Source organism: Solanum tuberosum, unplaced genomic scaffold (assembly GCF_000226075.1).
Source record: "Solanum tuberosum cultivar DM 1-3 516 R44 unplaced genomic scaffold, SolTub_3.0 scf00335, whole genome shotgun sequence".
Lineage (NCBI taxonomy): Eukaryota > Viridiplantae > Streptophyta > Magnoliopsida > Solanales > Solanaceae > Solanum > Solanum tuberosum.
Genome location: NW_006239280.1, coordinates 392,701 through 407,748, shown reverse-complemented (window position 1 = coordinate 407,748; position 15,048 = coordinate 392,701). Strand labels below are relative to the sequence as shown.

At 29.9% G+C, this 15,048-nt stretch overlaps 1 protein-coding gene and 1 pseudogene across 1 annotated transcript; both read right to left on the bottom strand.

Annotated features, from left to right (window-relative positions):
- Positions 1-382: 382 nt before the first annotated feature.
- Positions 383-4,306, bottom strand: LOC102595949 (floral homeotic protein FBP1). Its single transcript, XM_006361460.2, has 7 exons — positions 4,086-4,306; positions 3,912-3,978; positions 2,698-2,759; positions 2,268-2,367; positions 2,148-2,177; positions 1,487-1,531; positions 383-738 (listed from the first exon to the last, which is right to left on the bottom strand). Exons 1-7 carry the CDS (start codon positions 4,265-4,267, stop codon positions 592-594), a joined length of 633 nt encoding a protein of 210 aa, XP_006361522.1. The 5' UTR covers positions 4,268-4,306; the 3' UTR covers positions 383-591.
- Positions 4,307-7,329: 3,023 nt separating this feature from the next.
- Positions 7,330-11,409, bottom strand: LOC102595610 (floral homeotic protein GLOBOSA-like; annotated as a pseudogene).
- Between the last annotated feature and the right edge of the window lie 3,639 nt (positions 11,410-15,048).

Below are 15,048 nucleotides of genomic sequence, written 5' to 3'. Positions count from 1 at the left end.
CACTTGACTTTTATAATAAAATATTACTATTATATAATGTGACCATTGTAGAAAGATTTGATCAAATATCTGGAGAATCTCAAGAAAGAATTTAGTGAGCTATGTTGTCCTATAGCTTGCTTTTCTACCGAGAGATCATGTGGTTCGCAAATAAAATTATCTTAGGATTATAATCTAGGGACTAATTTATCTAAGAGGGATAAAATAACATAAAGTTTGAAATATAAATTTATTTTCAACCAAACAAAATATAAATTTAAACCTGAGATATACACCTTATCCCATGAACCAAACCACCCTTCAAGATATGCATAATATATTATATATATAATGTCACTTAAAAGCATAGAGTAGAGATAAGTATTGATATTACACACCAAAGTTTGTTGAAAGTACAAACTAGAACAATATTACTAATAAAAGATGTTTCATTGATGAGCAAACATAGATATAGGTAGGGGGCGGGTTCATTATCCACCGAGTTTAGAAGGCTGTGATTGGTTCAAAGGGCGGGTCACAGACTGATTTCTCGATTATAACAAAAAAACAAAAAAAAAACATAGATATAGGTAGATAGATGGGAGGTTTGATTTAGAACCTCTGGTGCAAATTAGGCTGCATTGGTTGGACTCTGAAAGCAAAAGGCATTTGCCCATAATCATGATTTTCCCTTGTCTGCTCAAACACTTCACCTACTTCTCCCATGTTCCTATTCATGCTTGCTATCTCTAGTTGTCTCTGTCATTAATTTGTCCAAACAAACTAAATATTAGTGAAGGTTAAATCACCAAATTAATCTTTGAAACTATAGATGTTAGAAATCTTGAAATGTGAATGAAAGGGTATATAGTTTGGTTGCTGGTTAGGAAGTGATGAGCTATTCATGTATTAAAATCAGTATAACTAATACAACGTTTGACAACATTATAGTTGCATGCTACGTATAAAGTTCAACACACCTAAGTATGCGGTGTTTGGTTACCAATTTATAAATCTACATAACTAATGGAGTACATGTGTATAAGTTAGAATAAAATCTAGGTAAAAGATGAAATAACCAAGAAGTACATGGATAATTAAACTTACTTTATATAACTAATTCATACAGTATTTTTAATACATGCATAACTAACCAGCAATCTAACGACCTAGGGACGTTCAATCTCAAATGTTTAGGAGCATATCTAAAATATATAAACGAAGTACGATTTACATCTCTTCATTCACAATTGTTCTCAACAAAACATCAAGATTTTGAGAAAGCTAGGTTATAGATATCTAAATTCTTCGTGAGTCAACATATTATAGAGCTTTAGAAATATAATGCATTGATCAAGGCGAAATAATTAATTTGAATTCATAATTTTATCAGTTTAGTGCTAAGAATCTCGAAGATTAAACCTATCAAGTTCAAATTTTGGATTTGTCCTCAAGAAAAAAGAGAGCAAATATATGTGTAAAAATTAAGTTAATATGATAACCATACCAATTGACAGTTAAGTTGATCTTGCTCCTGCTCCATATTTTGAGTCTTGAGTAATTTCCATCCAAACACCACAGTAGGTCAAAAAAATAAGAAAGATATAATATACAACACATGATATAATTGAACATTACAGTAAAGTTAACAACAATATTATTTTTTATTAAATAAGAAAAAAACAAGAGTCTACTCCATCTCTCAAAAGAAAATAGTCACTCCCTCGATTAAAAAAAAAAGATCTAGTTTGATATGACATGCAGTTTAAGAAAATAAAGAAGATTTTTCAATTTTATGATCCTAAATTGAAGTTATGTCAAATGTACCAAAATGTCCTTTAGTCTTGTGGCCTTAAACATGCCATGTGAAAAGCTGAAACCAAAGTGTTGCCAAAAAAGGAAAACAAACATTCTTTACGAAACAGACTAAAAATGAAAGCATGTCATTCTTTTTGAAATGAAAGGAATAATGTTTTTTTTTTTCATTCTAAATAAATTTAGTTATTTTTAAAAATTAATGTATATAAATTTAAAAAAAGCTAATAACATAAAACGATGATAGTTCTGAAAGAAACACGTAATAGTTTAAGTATGAATACCGAAAACGATGATAATCTATGTATTAAAACTCATTGTACTTCAAACAAATTACATAGAGTTGGACATACCTTTTTCCTCACCATCCTCACAAACTCATTCTGTAACACAATCAAGGTGATAAATATTATATAAGAACACATTAATTATTAAATTCAATTAAACACACAAAAATATAAAATTGTAGGTACCTGTTTGTCACGGATACCAGTGAGTCCAATTTCAAGAGCATCTTCCAATATCATGAGTTCTCTATAGTTCAAAGATGATATGTCTTCACCCTTTAGGTGCCTGAAATTAAACAATTCAACAATGGATAAACCATTAAACAAAACTTCTTTCCTACTACTAATATTTTGTTTTTTCTTTTACACTTTTTGCTTTGTTTCACTGACCTCCCTTCACGTTTTGCTTCGTTTCACAGACTCTTTCCTCACATTTATTTTGACTTTTTTGTAATATCAGTGAAACGAAGCAAAACCTTAGAGGTCTTTGAATTTTATTTTTAAATTATTTTTTTGGGAAAAGGGAGGGAGCGGAATCCAGTAGCTAGCTTTTGCTCAAATCCGTATTAAGAAATCTTTTAAATATCAATAAAAGAGAGAAGTTTAATAAATTTACCTGAGTTCTATTTGCATGTTGTCATTGTCTTTCTTGACTTTGTTGATTTCATTGTCCAAGTTCTGTTTACAATCCAATCAAAACTAATCAAAAACTTTAAATATTTTATTTTAAAAAAAAACATAGAAATTAAGCTAGTTAATCAATAAATCAATATTGAAGACCATATAGGTAGCTAGCTAGTTTTGGGTGCTAACAACAATGAAATGACTTGCAAACAAAAGGAAATAAGAGGGAAGAACTAACATTTCATTTTCTTGACTAGAAGAATATAACCATCACTCTTCCTAGTTAACAATTTTGACTAGGGATAACATAGCTAAAAAAGTACATGCTATTTTTAGATCTCTTCATAGAATTGATGTTTCTAATTTCTAACAACAAAATCACCCTTTTTCCCCAAAAGGGGGTCAGTCAAAAACCAGTTAAAACATTGATCTTTCATGTCAAAGGGAGGAAAACCCTAATTTTATTTTTCTTCCTAAAAAGAGAAGCTAAATAAGAAAAAACAACTTGCTTTTTCTAGACCTGTTCAAAGATTTTATGTTCCAAGTGAACTAACATTGTTTTTAGCAAAATACACATGTTTTTTTTTTTTTGCATTTTAAAGAATAGGTTAAAGAAAATATGGAATTTGATCCAAGAGTTTGTTTGATTTTTTTTTCTTTTCCCCTTTATCAAGAATATGTAATTAAAAGATGGAATTTGATCCAAGGGTTTCTTTGATTCCCCCACCCCCTCCCCATTTCAAGAAAAATATGGAATTTGATCAAGGGTTTGTTTGATTTTTCCCCCCTTTTCAAGCATAGGTAAAAAAAAAAAAAAAAAGAAAGATGGAATGCTTCTTTGATTTTTTTTCTTCCATTTTTGCCCTTTTTTCAACAATAGGTAAAAGAAAAATATGGATTTTGATCCAAGGGTTTATTATATTTTCTTATTTTTTTTCCTTTTTCAAGAATAGGTAAAAAGAAAAGATGGAATATGATCCAAGTGTTTATTTCAAGAATAGGTAAAAGAAAAATATGGAATTTGATCCAAGATTTGTTTGATTTATTTTTAAAAAAAAATCCCCTTTTTCAAGAATAGGTAAAAGAAAAGATGGAGTTTGATCCAAGTGTTTCTTTCATTTTTTCCTATATAATTTTTTTCTCATTCCTCTTTTCAAGAATAGATAAAAGAAAAAAAAATGTTTTTTTAAAGGGTTTCAACTTTACCTCATGCTTCGCATCCCACAATCTTCTCCCAGTAAGCTTGTGGTATTGATCCAAAATATCAACCAAACTTCAAAACAATCACACCAAAATTTCTTAGACAAAAAAAAAAGAGAACAAGGTTGAATAATATGATGATTAAAAAATAAACAAATTAAAGGATGATATATAACATACGGAGTAGATGAGAACTCATGCATCTTTCCAGAAGTAGCAAAAATGATAACAGAAACATGAGCATCACAAAGAACACTAATTTCCTTAGCTTTTTTCAATATCCCATTTCTTCTCTTTGAGTATGTTACTTGTCTGTTGCTTGAGTTCTCTATTCTCTTTATCTCTATTTTTCCTCTCCCCATTTTTTTTTTCTTTTTCCCCTTTTCTTCTTTGTATGTTGTGTTGTTTTTACCTTTTAGATGAATATATTGAAGTAAGTATATAAGAAGAAGAAGAAATGAATGGGAGTGTCTATTAAGGGGTTGACAGACTATCAACTTTCTTAAGTAGCAGAAAAAGTTTGTATTTTTTAAGGCATTTGATAATGCCAATCCATCTGTATCTTTACTTGTAACTTAGCACTTCTCTTAACCCTTTCTTGCATCTTCTTATCCTTTGGTTTTTCTCCATCTTCATTTCTCACTTGTTGAGCAGTATTAAGAAGTTGAAAGTGAAAAAATTTATTCACTCGATGCAATATGAAATTATGATTTGAAATCATAATAAGATTCAGTAGATGTTTTGTTTGTACATGTAATTTGAACTTCTTATGTGGTATGTTTTCTTATAAAACAAAAAATTACATAAGTTGTAAAACTATTAAAATTGTCTCAATTCTTTATACAATCTTTACCAAATAAGCAAAAGTTTATAAAATCACATAATATACTATCACAAAACTATTCTAAAAAAAATATACAACATTTATTGGACAAACATTATTCAATAAAGCAATAAATTGAACATAAATTATAGTGTACTAGTCTTTAATATAATCCTCCCATATAGTACGAGCAGTCACTTGCATTTCTCGATCATATATGACCGAGAAGATCACAAACCAACGTTGTTACTTTGAACCATTTGTTGGTAAATAAATTTGATAAAAATAAATAAAATGGTGGATATAAATGGTAAAGTAGGAATTGATTTGAAGTAATAATAAATTTTATGTTGGTGAGAATAATCGCTATATGAGTATAAATGGTTTAAAAAGTATAATGATATGAATCATTTTACATATGAAATAAATGGTTAGTAGATATAAATGTGGGGTTATTTTTACAAAATATAAACTTTTGGGTCGGATTTTATATTTAAAAAATCTCAAATCATGATTTGAAATTCCCAAATCATGCTTTTTTGGAGAATTTGAGATTTCATCTAGGGGTGTCAAATGGGCGGGTTGGGTTGAAATTGGAGATATTAAAATGGGTTGAGTCTTGACCCGCCCAAGTTTACTTTGGGCTCAAATGGGTTGGGTTCAAATGGGCTAAAAACGGGTTGGGTCTTGACCCGCTCAATTTGACCCGATTAATCTCAATAATTTTAACATACTGATATTTAACTTTTATAATCACAATTCGAATTTCAGCTCAAGATTTTTTTTTAAAAAAGTAACAAATGGATAGATAAATCCTAAAGATGTTAAATAGATAATAATTCATACCTTTAATATAGGAGCATATCTTAGTAAAGAGTTTTAAAACGGGTTGAAATTGGAAATTGAATTGGGCTTAATTGAGGATTCTCTTAAAATATGTTAGGCTTGAATGAGTTGAGATTGAACCCAATTCAAATTATCTTGAGCCCAACCCTTAAAATTCTGGGCGGATTGGGCAGGTTATCTATGTTTGGGTTCATTTTTGACACCCCTAATTTCATCTCATGATATGAAATTATGAGATAAAATCAACGTAAAATTGCATATCCAAACGCTGATTTCATTTCATGATTTTATATTGCGATATGAAACCACATACGCAAACACATACTTAGACTTTCAAAACGGTATAATTAAATTTCTTCACACAATTTAAGAGTAAGTGCGTTGAATTGACTAAATAATAGGACTGCAAAGAATTAACTTGTATGGAAAAAGTCCTGATATACCCCTCAATTTTATCATTTAGAGCTGATATGCCACTGGTTACAAAATTGGCTCATATATGCTTCTACCATTACAAAATTGGCACACATATACCCCTCACCGTTACAAAAATTGTTCACGTATACCCCTACCGTTACAAAAGTGATAAAATTAATTTTAAATTATTTTTTTTGATTTTTATATTTATTTGATCTTGTTCACACATAAATTATTTTTTGACTCTTTTTATTATTATTATTTGAGTTTCTTATTCTTATCTCATTTTTTTTCATTCTTTAGTGTAAAATTTGAGAAATAAAAAGAAAGAAGTGTGAATGAAAAAAAGAAAAAAAAAAGAAAAAAAAACTATTTTTTTTGTTATTGTAATTAATTTAATATTTATATCTGCAATTTTTTTTAGTATATCTATAGTAAAGATTATAAGAAAATAAGTCAAAAGAATAAATTTGACCATCAAAATAATAAATTCAAATTAGCCGTTGAATAAAAAAACAAAAAAAAATGCATGAGAACGATAAAATATATCCCTATATGGATTATTTCTTTTAATAAAAAAATTAATTTAAAACTATTTTTTTTCACTTCTGTTAGAGGAGAAGGGTATATGTGAGCTATTTGTGTAACAAAAGAGGTCTATATGAGCCGCTTTCAGAACGAGGGGTATATCAGCTCTAAATGACAAAGTTGAGAGATATGTCAAACCTTTTTCCCAATAATATATGTAGAAATACAAATTATAATAGCATTGAGTTTCGAGAAAGTTAGCTGACAACAACGTTAGAGAGCGTAATGCTGTATCTTGTGGACAATTGCTAATTTAATAGCTTCGAGAATTTTAGTATAACCACTATATATATAGCTAAGTTAATTAATTATAAGAGACAAGATCCACAAATTATGCCTAAATAAATCCCATTTAAAGCCACATTATTACAACTAATTGTAACTATTTACATTGACTCATATATGTTTGATTTGTCTTCTTGCTATGTATCTCCCTTTAGTTCATCCATCTATCAAGTTTGAATTTTATCCTATAATATAATGATGAATTCTTACTTATCCAAAACATATTTAAATTGTGTTTCTTCCATTTTCTCTTACTTAATCCCCTCAGCAAACTCGAATTGTCACAACTCTTGATCCTTTCCAAGTTTTCACCGATAGAAAATATCTTTGTCTTCGAGCTAGGATATATAATGTCACTTAAAAGCATAGAGTAGAGATGAGTATTAAATATTGATCATATTACACACCAAAGTTTGTTGAAAGCACAAATTATTAGAACAATATTACTAATAAAAAGGTGTTTCATTGATGATGATCAAACATAGAGATGGAGGTTTGATTTAGAACCTCTGGGGTAAATTAGGTTACGTTGGACTCTCAAGGCAAAAGGCATTGGTTGTTTGCTCAAATACTTCCCCTATTTCTCCAATGTTCCTATTGATGCTTGCTATCTCTAGTTGCCTCTGTCATTAATTTTTCCAAAACAAACTAAATGTTAGTGCACCAAATTAATCTTTGAAAATATATATATGTGTATCGAGGACGTTAGGAATCTTAAAATGTTAATGAAACAGTATATAGTTTGGTTGCTGGTCAAAAAGTGACGAGTTATTCATGTATTAAAACTAGTATAAGCATTGTTTGACAACATTATAGTTGCATGCTATGTATAAAGTTCAACACACCAAATAATGCGGTGTTTGGCTATCAATTTATAATTCTGCGTAGAAGATGGATAGCTAATAAGGAGTACATGAATAATTAAACTCTATATAACTAATTTCTACATTTTAATACCTGCATAACTAACTAGCAACCTAATGACTTAGTGACGTTCCATCTCAAAATGTTAATGAGTATATCTAAATAAACGTACACGAAGTTCATCAGTACCTCATTCAAAATCGTTCTCAACAAAACATCAAGATTTTTAAGAAAGCTAGGTTATACACTGCTCAAGGCGGAATAAGTAATTTGAATTTAGTTCTATAAGAATCTTAAAGATAATTAAACCTATCAAGTTCAAATCTCGAATTTGCCCTTTAATATACATGTGTATTATGTTTTTTATGAGACATTTAAAGTGTTAAAACTGTGAAAAAGAAAAATGAGAGCAAATATATATATGTTAAAATTAAGTTAATATGATAACCATACCAATTGGCTGTTAAGTTGCTCCTGCTCCATATTTTGAGTCTGTGGAATTAATTTCCATTCAAACACCACAGTATGTCAAAAATATAAGAAAGAAAATGTACAACACATGATATAATTGAACATCACAGAAAAGTTAACAACAATGTTTTTATTAAATAAGAAAAAAAAAACAAGAGGCTACTCCATATGTCGAAAGAAAATAGCAATGTTTTTTTTTTCATTCTGAATAAATTTAGTTATTTTTAAAAATAACATAGAACGGGGATAGTTTATAAGGGAGAAACACGTAATAGTTTAAGTATGAATACTGAAAATTAATGATAATAGTTTAGCTAGGGAGAACAATATTTATGTACTTCAAACACATTACATAGTGTTGGACATACCTTTTTCCTCATCATCCTCAAAAACTCATTCTGTAACACACAATCAAAGTGATAAATACTAGTATATAAGAACACATTAATTATTAAATTTAATTGAACACATTATAAAAATATTACTCATTGTAGTACAAACCTGTTTATCACGTATACGAGTGAGTCCATTTTCAAGAGCATCTTCCAATATCATGAGCTCTCTACATGAGTTGAAAGATGATATGTCTTCACCCTTTAGGTGCCTGAAATTAAACAACTCAACATCAATAAATATTAAGCCAAACTTCTTTCTTACTAATATTTGTATTAAGAGATCTTTTAAATAACTATAAATATATAATTATGAACTCATGAGTTGTTGGTGTGAAGGTATAATAATCCTGATGCACGACTATTTTATACTGCGTTTGATTGAAGGTATTAGGCCGTCCTGGAATTATTTATTCCACCATTAATATACTTTAGTGATTAGATAAGTTATCTCATATACATGATGAAATAATTTGTCCCGAAATGATTAATCCTATTATAACTTTTTTCCAACCAAACGAACTTAAAGGTCATCCTAAGAGCCTAAACTAATAAAGTAAAGAGAGAAGTTTAATAAATTTACTTGAGTTCTATTTGCATGTTGTCATTGTCTTTCTTGACTTTGTTGATTTCATTGTCCAAGTTCTGTTTACAATCCAATCAAACTAATCAAAAACTTCATAATTTTTTTTATAAAAAAAAACATTGAAACCAGTACTAGAATAATAGTACTCAAGCTACTTAATCAATCAATCAATATTGATATATATTGAAGACCATATAGGTAGCTAGGTAGTTTTGGGTGCTAACAACAATGAAAAGACTTGCAAACAAAAGGAAATAAGAGGGAAGAATTAAGATTTCATTTTCTTGACTAGAAGAATATAACCATCACTCCTTCTTGTTACAATTTTGACTAGGGATAATATAGCTAAAAATGTACATGTTATTTTTAGATCTCTTCATAGAATTGATGTTTCTAATTTCTAACAACAAAATCACCTTCTTTTTTTTTCAAAAGGGGGTCAGTCAATAACCAGTTAAAAGATTGATCTTTCATGTTAAAGGGAAGAAAATCCTAATCTCTTTCTTTTCCTAAAAAGAGAAGCCAAAGAAGAAAAAACAACTTACTTTTTCTAGAACCATTTAAAGATAACCCGTTTGACAGGAGGTATTAATCAAAATAGTTCCTGTGTTTGGTTACTTTATTTGAATTAATCCATGAATTAGTTAAACCTCATACAAGGTCTTATTTATCCCTAGAAAAGGGAGGGATAACTAATCCAAGGTTTAACAAACCTTGGATAAGACCCCCTAAATGACTAAACTATCCCCCAAACTCTTTTCTTAAATTTCTTTTGTAATTTAATAATTGGAATAATTATAAATGTTCTTTTTAATTTTCCAAATCCGCTCAATGTAATTTGATGATTTCACATACTAATTTTTTTCTCTCCATGTTTGATTTGCTATATTGTTTTTTATTTTTTTGGGTTTTTTAAAAATATAGTTCGTCCATTGACCACTTGAACTATTTTTTATTTTTTTAAAATAAGCTTTGTGTATTTGAATAATTTAAGTAGCCTTAAATTTGTGTTAAGTTTAAGGTATATTTGACCAATAAAAAATTCGAAATATACCATGCTATCAAGGATTTCTATAGTGGCACATCACACCTCAAAATTAATATTAGTATTTAACTTGATTAGTTAAATCAAATAGAAAATCTCATAATAACTCAAAAGGTATAATAGGAAAAAAGCATTTTGTAGAGTTTTTAAACCAAATACAAAATAAGGTGGGAATTAAGTAATGAATCAAACACTTAATAAAAACTAATTCCTATATTATTAAACACTACATTATTAAACCCTGCATTATTAATCTTTGTACCAAGCAGCCATGTTTCAAGTGAACTAACTTTGTTTTTAGCAAAATACACATGTTTCTTTAATTTGTTTCTTTCCCCCCTTTTTTTCCCCAAGAATAGGTAAAAGAAGATGGAATTTGATTCAAGTGTTTCTTTGGTTTTTTTCTCGTTTTTATCCTTATTCAAGAATAGGTAAAGAAAAATATGGAGTTTGAACCAAGGGTTTGTTTGATTTTTTTTTCCTTTTTCAAGAATAGGTAAAAGAAAAATATGGAATTTGAACCAAGGGTTTGTTTGATTGTTTTTTCCTTTTTCAAGAATAGGTAAAAGAAAAGATGGAATATGATCCAAGTGTTTCTTTGATTTTTTTTTAAAATTTTTTCCCTTTTTTCAAGAATAGGTAAAAGAAAAATATGGAATTTGATCCTAGGGTTTGTTTGATTACCCCCCCCCCTCCCTTTTCAAGAATATGCAAAAGAAATGATGGAATTTGATCCAAGTGTTCCTTTGATTTGTTTCTCTTTTTTTTCTCCACCTTTTCAAGAATAGGTAAAAAGAAAAGATGAAATTTTTAAAGGGTTTTTAGTTTACCTCATGCTTAGCATCCCACAATATTCTCCCAGTAAGCTTGTGGTATTGATCCAAAATATCAACCAAACTTCAAAATAATCACACCAAAATTTCTTAGACAATGAAAAAGAACAAGGTTAAATATGATGATTAAAAAATAAACAAATTAAAGGAAGCTAACATACGGAGTAGATGAGAATTATTCATGCATCTTTCCAGAAGTAGAAAATATGATAACAGAAACATGAGCATCACAAAGAACACTAATTTCCTTAGCCTTTTTCAAGATCCCATTTCTTCTCTTTGAGTATGTTACTTGTTTGTTGCTTGAGTTTTCTATTCTCTTTATCTCTATTTTTCCTCTCCCCATTTCTTTTTTCTTTTTCTTCCCTTCTATGTGTTGTGTTGTTTTTACCTTTAGATGTAAGTATATAAGAAGAAATGAATGGGAGTATATCTATTAAGGGATTGACAGACAATCAACTTTCTTAAGTTACAGAAAAAGTTTGTATTTTTTAAGGCATTTGACAATGCCAATCCATCTGTATCAATAGTATACGTCATTCTACGTTGCATCTTTTAATGATGCAGATTAGGACATTCAAGATCGACAACAGACACATCATTAGGATCACCTTCATCCAGCTTTGGTGAAACCTCCTTACTTTCGGAGGGCCCATGTTTATCTTAAGTATTAATTAGTTAGCATATGATGATAGTAAAATATTTAGATAGCCTAGGATTTTGTCTCGGTAATAACCTATCTTTAGTATGTTAGACGTCCCCTTGACCCAGACACAAACTAATCCTTCTCTCTCTCGAATGTATGCCCGGTTTTCGTCGAATCTTTTTGATCACCTTCAAAAACAAACCGGAATTCCGTCTTGACATGATAAATAGTGATGCCCACCTGCAGAGCGTAGTCCTCCCTGCAGCCTTGAAGTAGACTATTTCTCAAGTCTGATCTTATCCCCAAAGCCTTTTTACAAAAGGAATAGGTAGCGAGATAGATGACTAAAGGTTGATGCTCTTTGCCTCTTACTAGTAAAGGGAAAAGCCCTATATATCTTATTAGTCAAGCCTAAAGGCCCTTTACTAATATAATAGAAGCTTCATAGACGAGTAAGTTGAGTTATGAATATCACCATTGTTTACAAGTATATACATAGTATACATATATCAAATTTTCAGCTATAAAGTTATTGAAATTGTTTTCTAAGTTATTGCATTGCATGCTCATATTTTAAAATTTTCTGCATTAGTTAGTATTCGGTCTTATAGTATGTCAGAACAAGAATTCGCTAAGGCCAGCAATGATTCAAAGCGCCGGTCACGTCCAAAATAGACTCGGATCGCGACAATTATCCCATTAAGAGCCTAAATTTAACCCCTTGTCTAAACCTTTTGAATAGATTGATCATCAAAATCTTCATCACCACTATCGATTGAAGCTCCAATTCAATTTCGAAAGCTTCTTCTAGGAATTTTTTTTATCCTCCATTAAGCTATGCACTAAGAACAAACTAAAGCAACAAAATTCATGTAAGAAATCAACGAGATTCAAAGAAATGTTGAAATGAGAGTAAGTCCGGCATCAAAATGGACACTTTTTGAACCATATACATCAAAATGTACCCTCTCTAAAAACACACACCAAAACGGACAGTTCCCCCATTTATGGGTGAACTACAATTCTTTTTGTTAATCCTCACTTGAATATATATCTCTTACGTGAAACTATATCTCTTTCTTCAACAATAAATATGGGTTATTCACTCCACATTTTCTCATTCATCTTCTACTTTTTTATACTTTATATTTTGATTTTTGAAACTTGATAGGCATGTCTCAACAATTCGAAAAGTCTGTATATTCAATTGAATCAGATGATTATAAATACAAAGAATATTGTAAAATAAAAATATCAAGGACTCCAAGAAATCCCGATCGTAAGTTTTGAAGTCGTGCGCATTTAAAGGTAAGAAAATTAAGTTGTTCACTTAAAAATATTTGGATATTCACTTGATTTCTTGTTTTGTTATTTCAGGAAAATGATAGATGTGATTATTTTTTGTAGGCAGAAAACATGCTCATAAATGAAACTAACACCATTCTTTCACGGGTGAGAAGTGTTGGGTATTAATTGCCCTGAATTTCTTACCATAAATAGGTTTTTCTTTTAGGAAAAAGTTTTAATACTTTGAGTAGTCTTTTTCTTGTAGGAAAGGTTTTAGGACTCTATAAATATAGGTTTGTTCCTTCTAATTTAATCAGCATTCACAATGTAGTCCTATGATTTTGAGAGTTGCAGTTATGAGGGAGAATTTTGTGTACCTCCTTGTATTCCGAGTGAATTGGTTGAGGTTGTTTCTCTATATATTTTGTACTCTCATATTTATAGTGGATTGCTCATCTCCTTTGTGGACGTAGGTCGATTGAACGAACGACGTTAAATCAGTCTCTTTTGGTGTGTTTCTCGTTTGTCTTATTACTCATGGTCTTTCGAGGTTTGCTTTGCTAGCTTCCGCATTACACCTGCTTATTTCGATCCTAACAAGTGGTATCAGAGCCATGGTTCAATGATGGAGCCATGTTAGAGATGGATGTTTATCTTGGCAGGTGTAGTTCTAGCCGCAGCCTTTTTGACAGTAATGAAGATCTTTGTTGGAGAAATTGTTTCAGAGAGGTTCTTTGTGTCGAGACGTAGATTTGATGGAGGAGATTATGGAGAAGAGATGCAATTTGTTGAAGATTATGTGAAGAAGGTGAACGAATTTATTTTGTCAGAAATTCAGGCTAAGGGGGAGATTTGTTGGGTATTAATTGCCCTGAGTTTCTTACCATAAATAGGTTTTCCTTTTAGGAAAATGTTTTAATATTTTGAGTAGTCCTTTTCTTGTAGGAAAGGTTTTAGGACTCTATAAATATAGACTTGTTCCTTCTAATTTAATCAGTATTCATAATGTAGTCCTAGGGTTTTGAGAGTTGCGGTTATGGGGGAGAATTTTGTGTACCTTCTTGTATTCCGAGTGAATTGGTTGAGGTTGTTTCTCTCTATATTTTATACTCTCATATTTATAGTGGATTGTTCATCTCCTTTGTGGACGTAGGTCAATTTACCGAACCACGTTAAATCAGTCTCTTTTGGTGTGTTTCTCGTTTGTCTTATTACTCATGGTTTTTCGAGGTTTGCTTTGCTAGCTTCCGCATTACACCTTTTTATTTCGGTCCTAACAGTTAAAAGATGGAAGTTGTAGTTCGCCGCTGTCTATTTTGGTGTGTGTTTTTAGAGAGGGTCCCTTTTGGTGTTCAGGATTCAAAAAGTGTCCATTTTGATGCCGGACTCAAATGACAATAGAAGGATTAAGCCTAACAAGCCTAAAAATGTAGAAAGAGTGTAGGAGATGATGCGCGGCTCTTTTCCCCCAAATTGGAAAGTGTTCTCAAAAAAATAAAATAGCATGTATATTTTCCCTATTAAATAAAAGTATTGTAACGTATCACTATAGATGATATTCTAATATTATAAAAGAGAGTTTAGGCCCAAGTATAATATATAATATTTAAGATTGGGACTTTTCCCAATCTTTAATATTATATATTATACTTGTGGGACTTTTAAAATTCTATTTTATACCCAAGTATAATATATAATATTTAAAATTGGGACTTTCTTGAATATTATATATTATATTTATTATATAGTAGAACTTGGGCATAAACTCCCTTTTAAAATAATATAGAATATGATTTTCTACAACAATTTCAAGACTATCGTCAAACTGGAGTTCTATTCTGTTTTTTGAAATAATCATTCCCAAGAATTCTATTTCATTTTTATTGATGTCAGCTTTTTTTCTGACTTAACACAATTCCATTTTTTAAACAAATTTCTGAAAATTCTTTCAGATGTGTTAAATGTTCCTCATATGTTTTAGAACATATTAGAATATCATCTATGTAGACAATAAGGAATTCTTTTTCAGAAAATATTTTATCCATTTTTCTTTGGAATAT

Excerpts from the sequence above, each read along its gene's own strand:
- LOC102595949 (XM_006361460.2), bottom strand. The coding sequence starts at position 4,267 with ATGGGGAGAGGAAAAATAGAGATAAAGAGAATAGAGAACTCAAGCAAC. Across the intron at positions 2,760-3,911 it reads TGTGGGATGCGAAGCATGAG|AACTTGGACAATGAAATCAA; the intron begins GTAAAGTTGAAA and ends GATTGTAAACAG. Across the intron at positions 2,368-2,697 it reads AACATGCAAATAGAACTCAG|GCACCTAAAGGGTGAAGACA; the intron begins GTAAATTTATTA and ends GTTTAATTTCAG.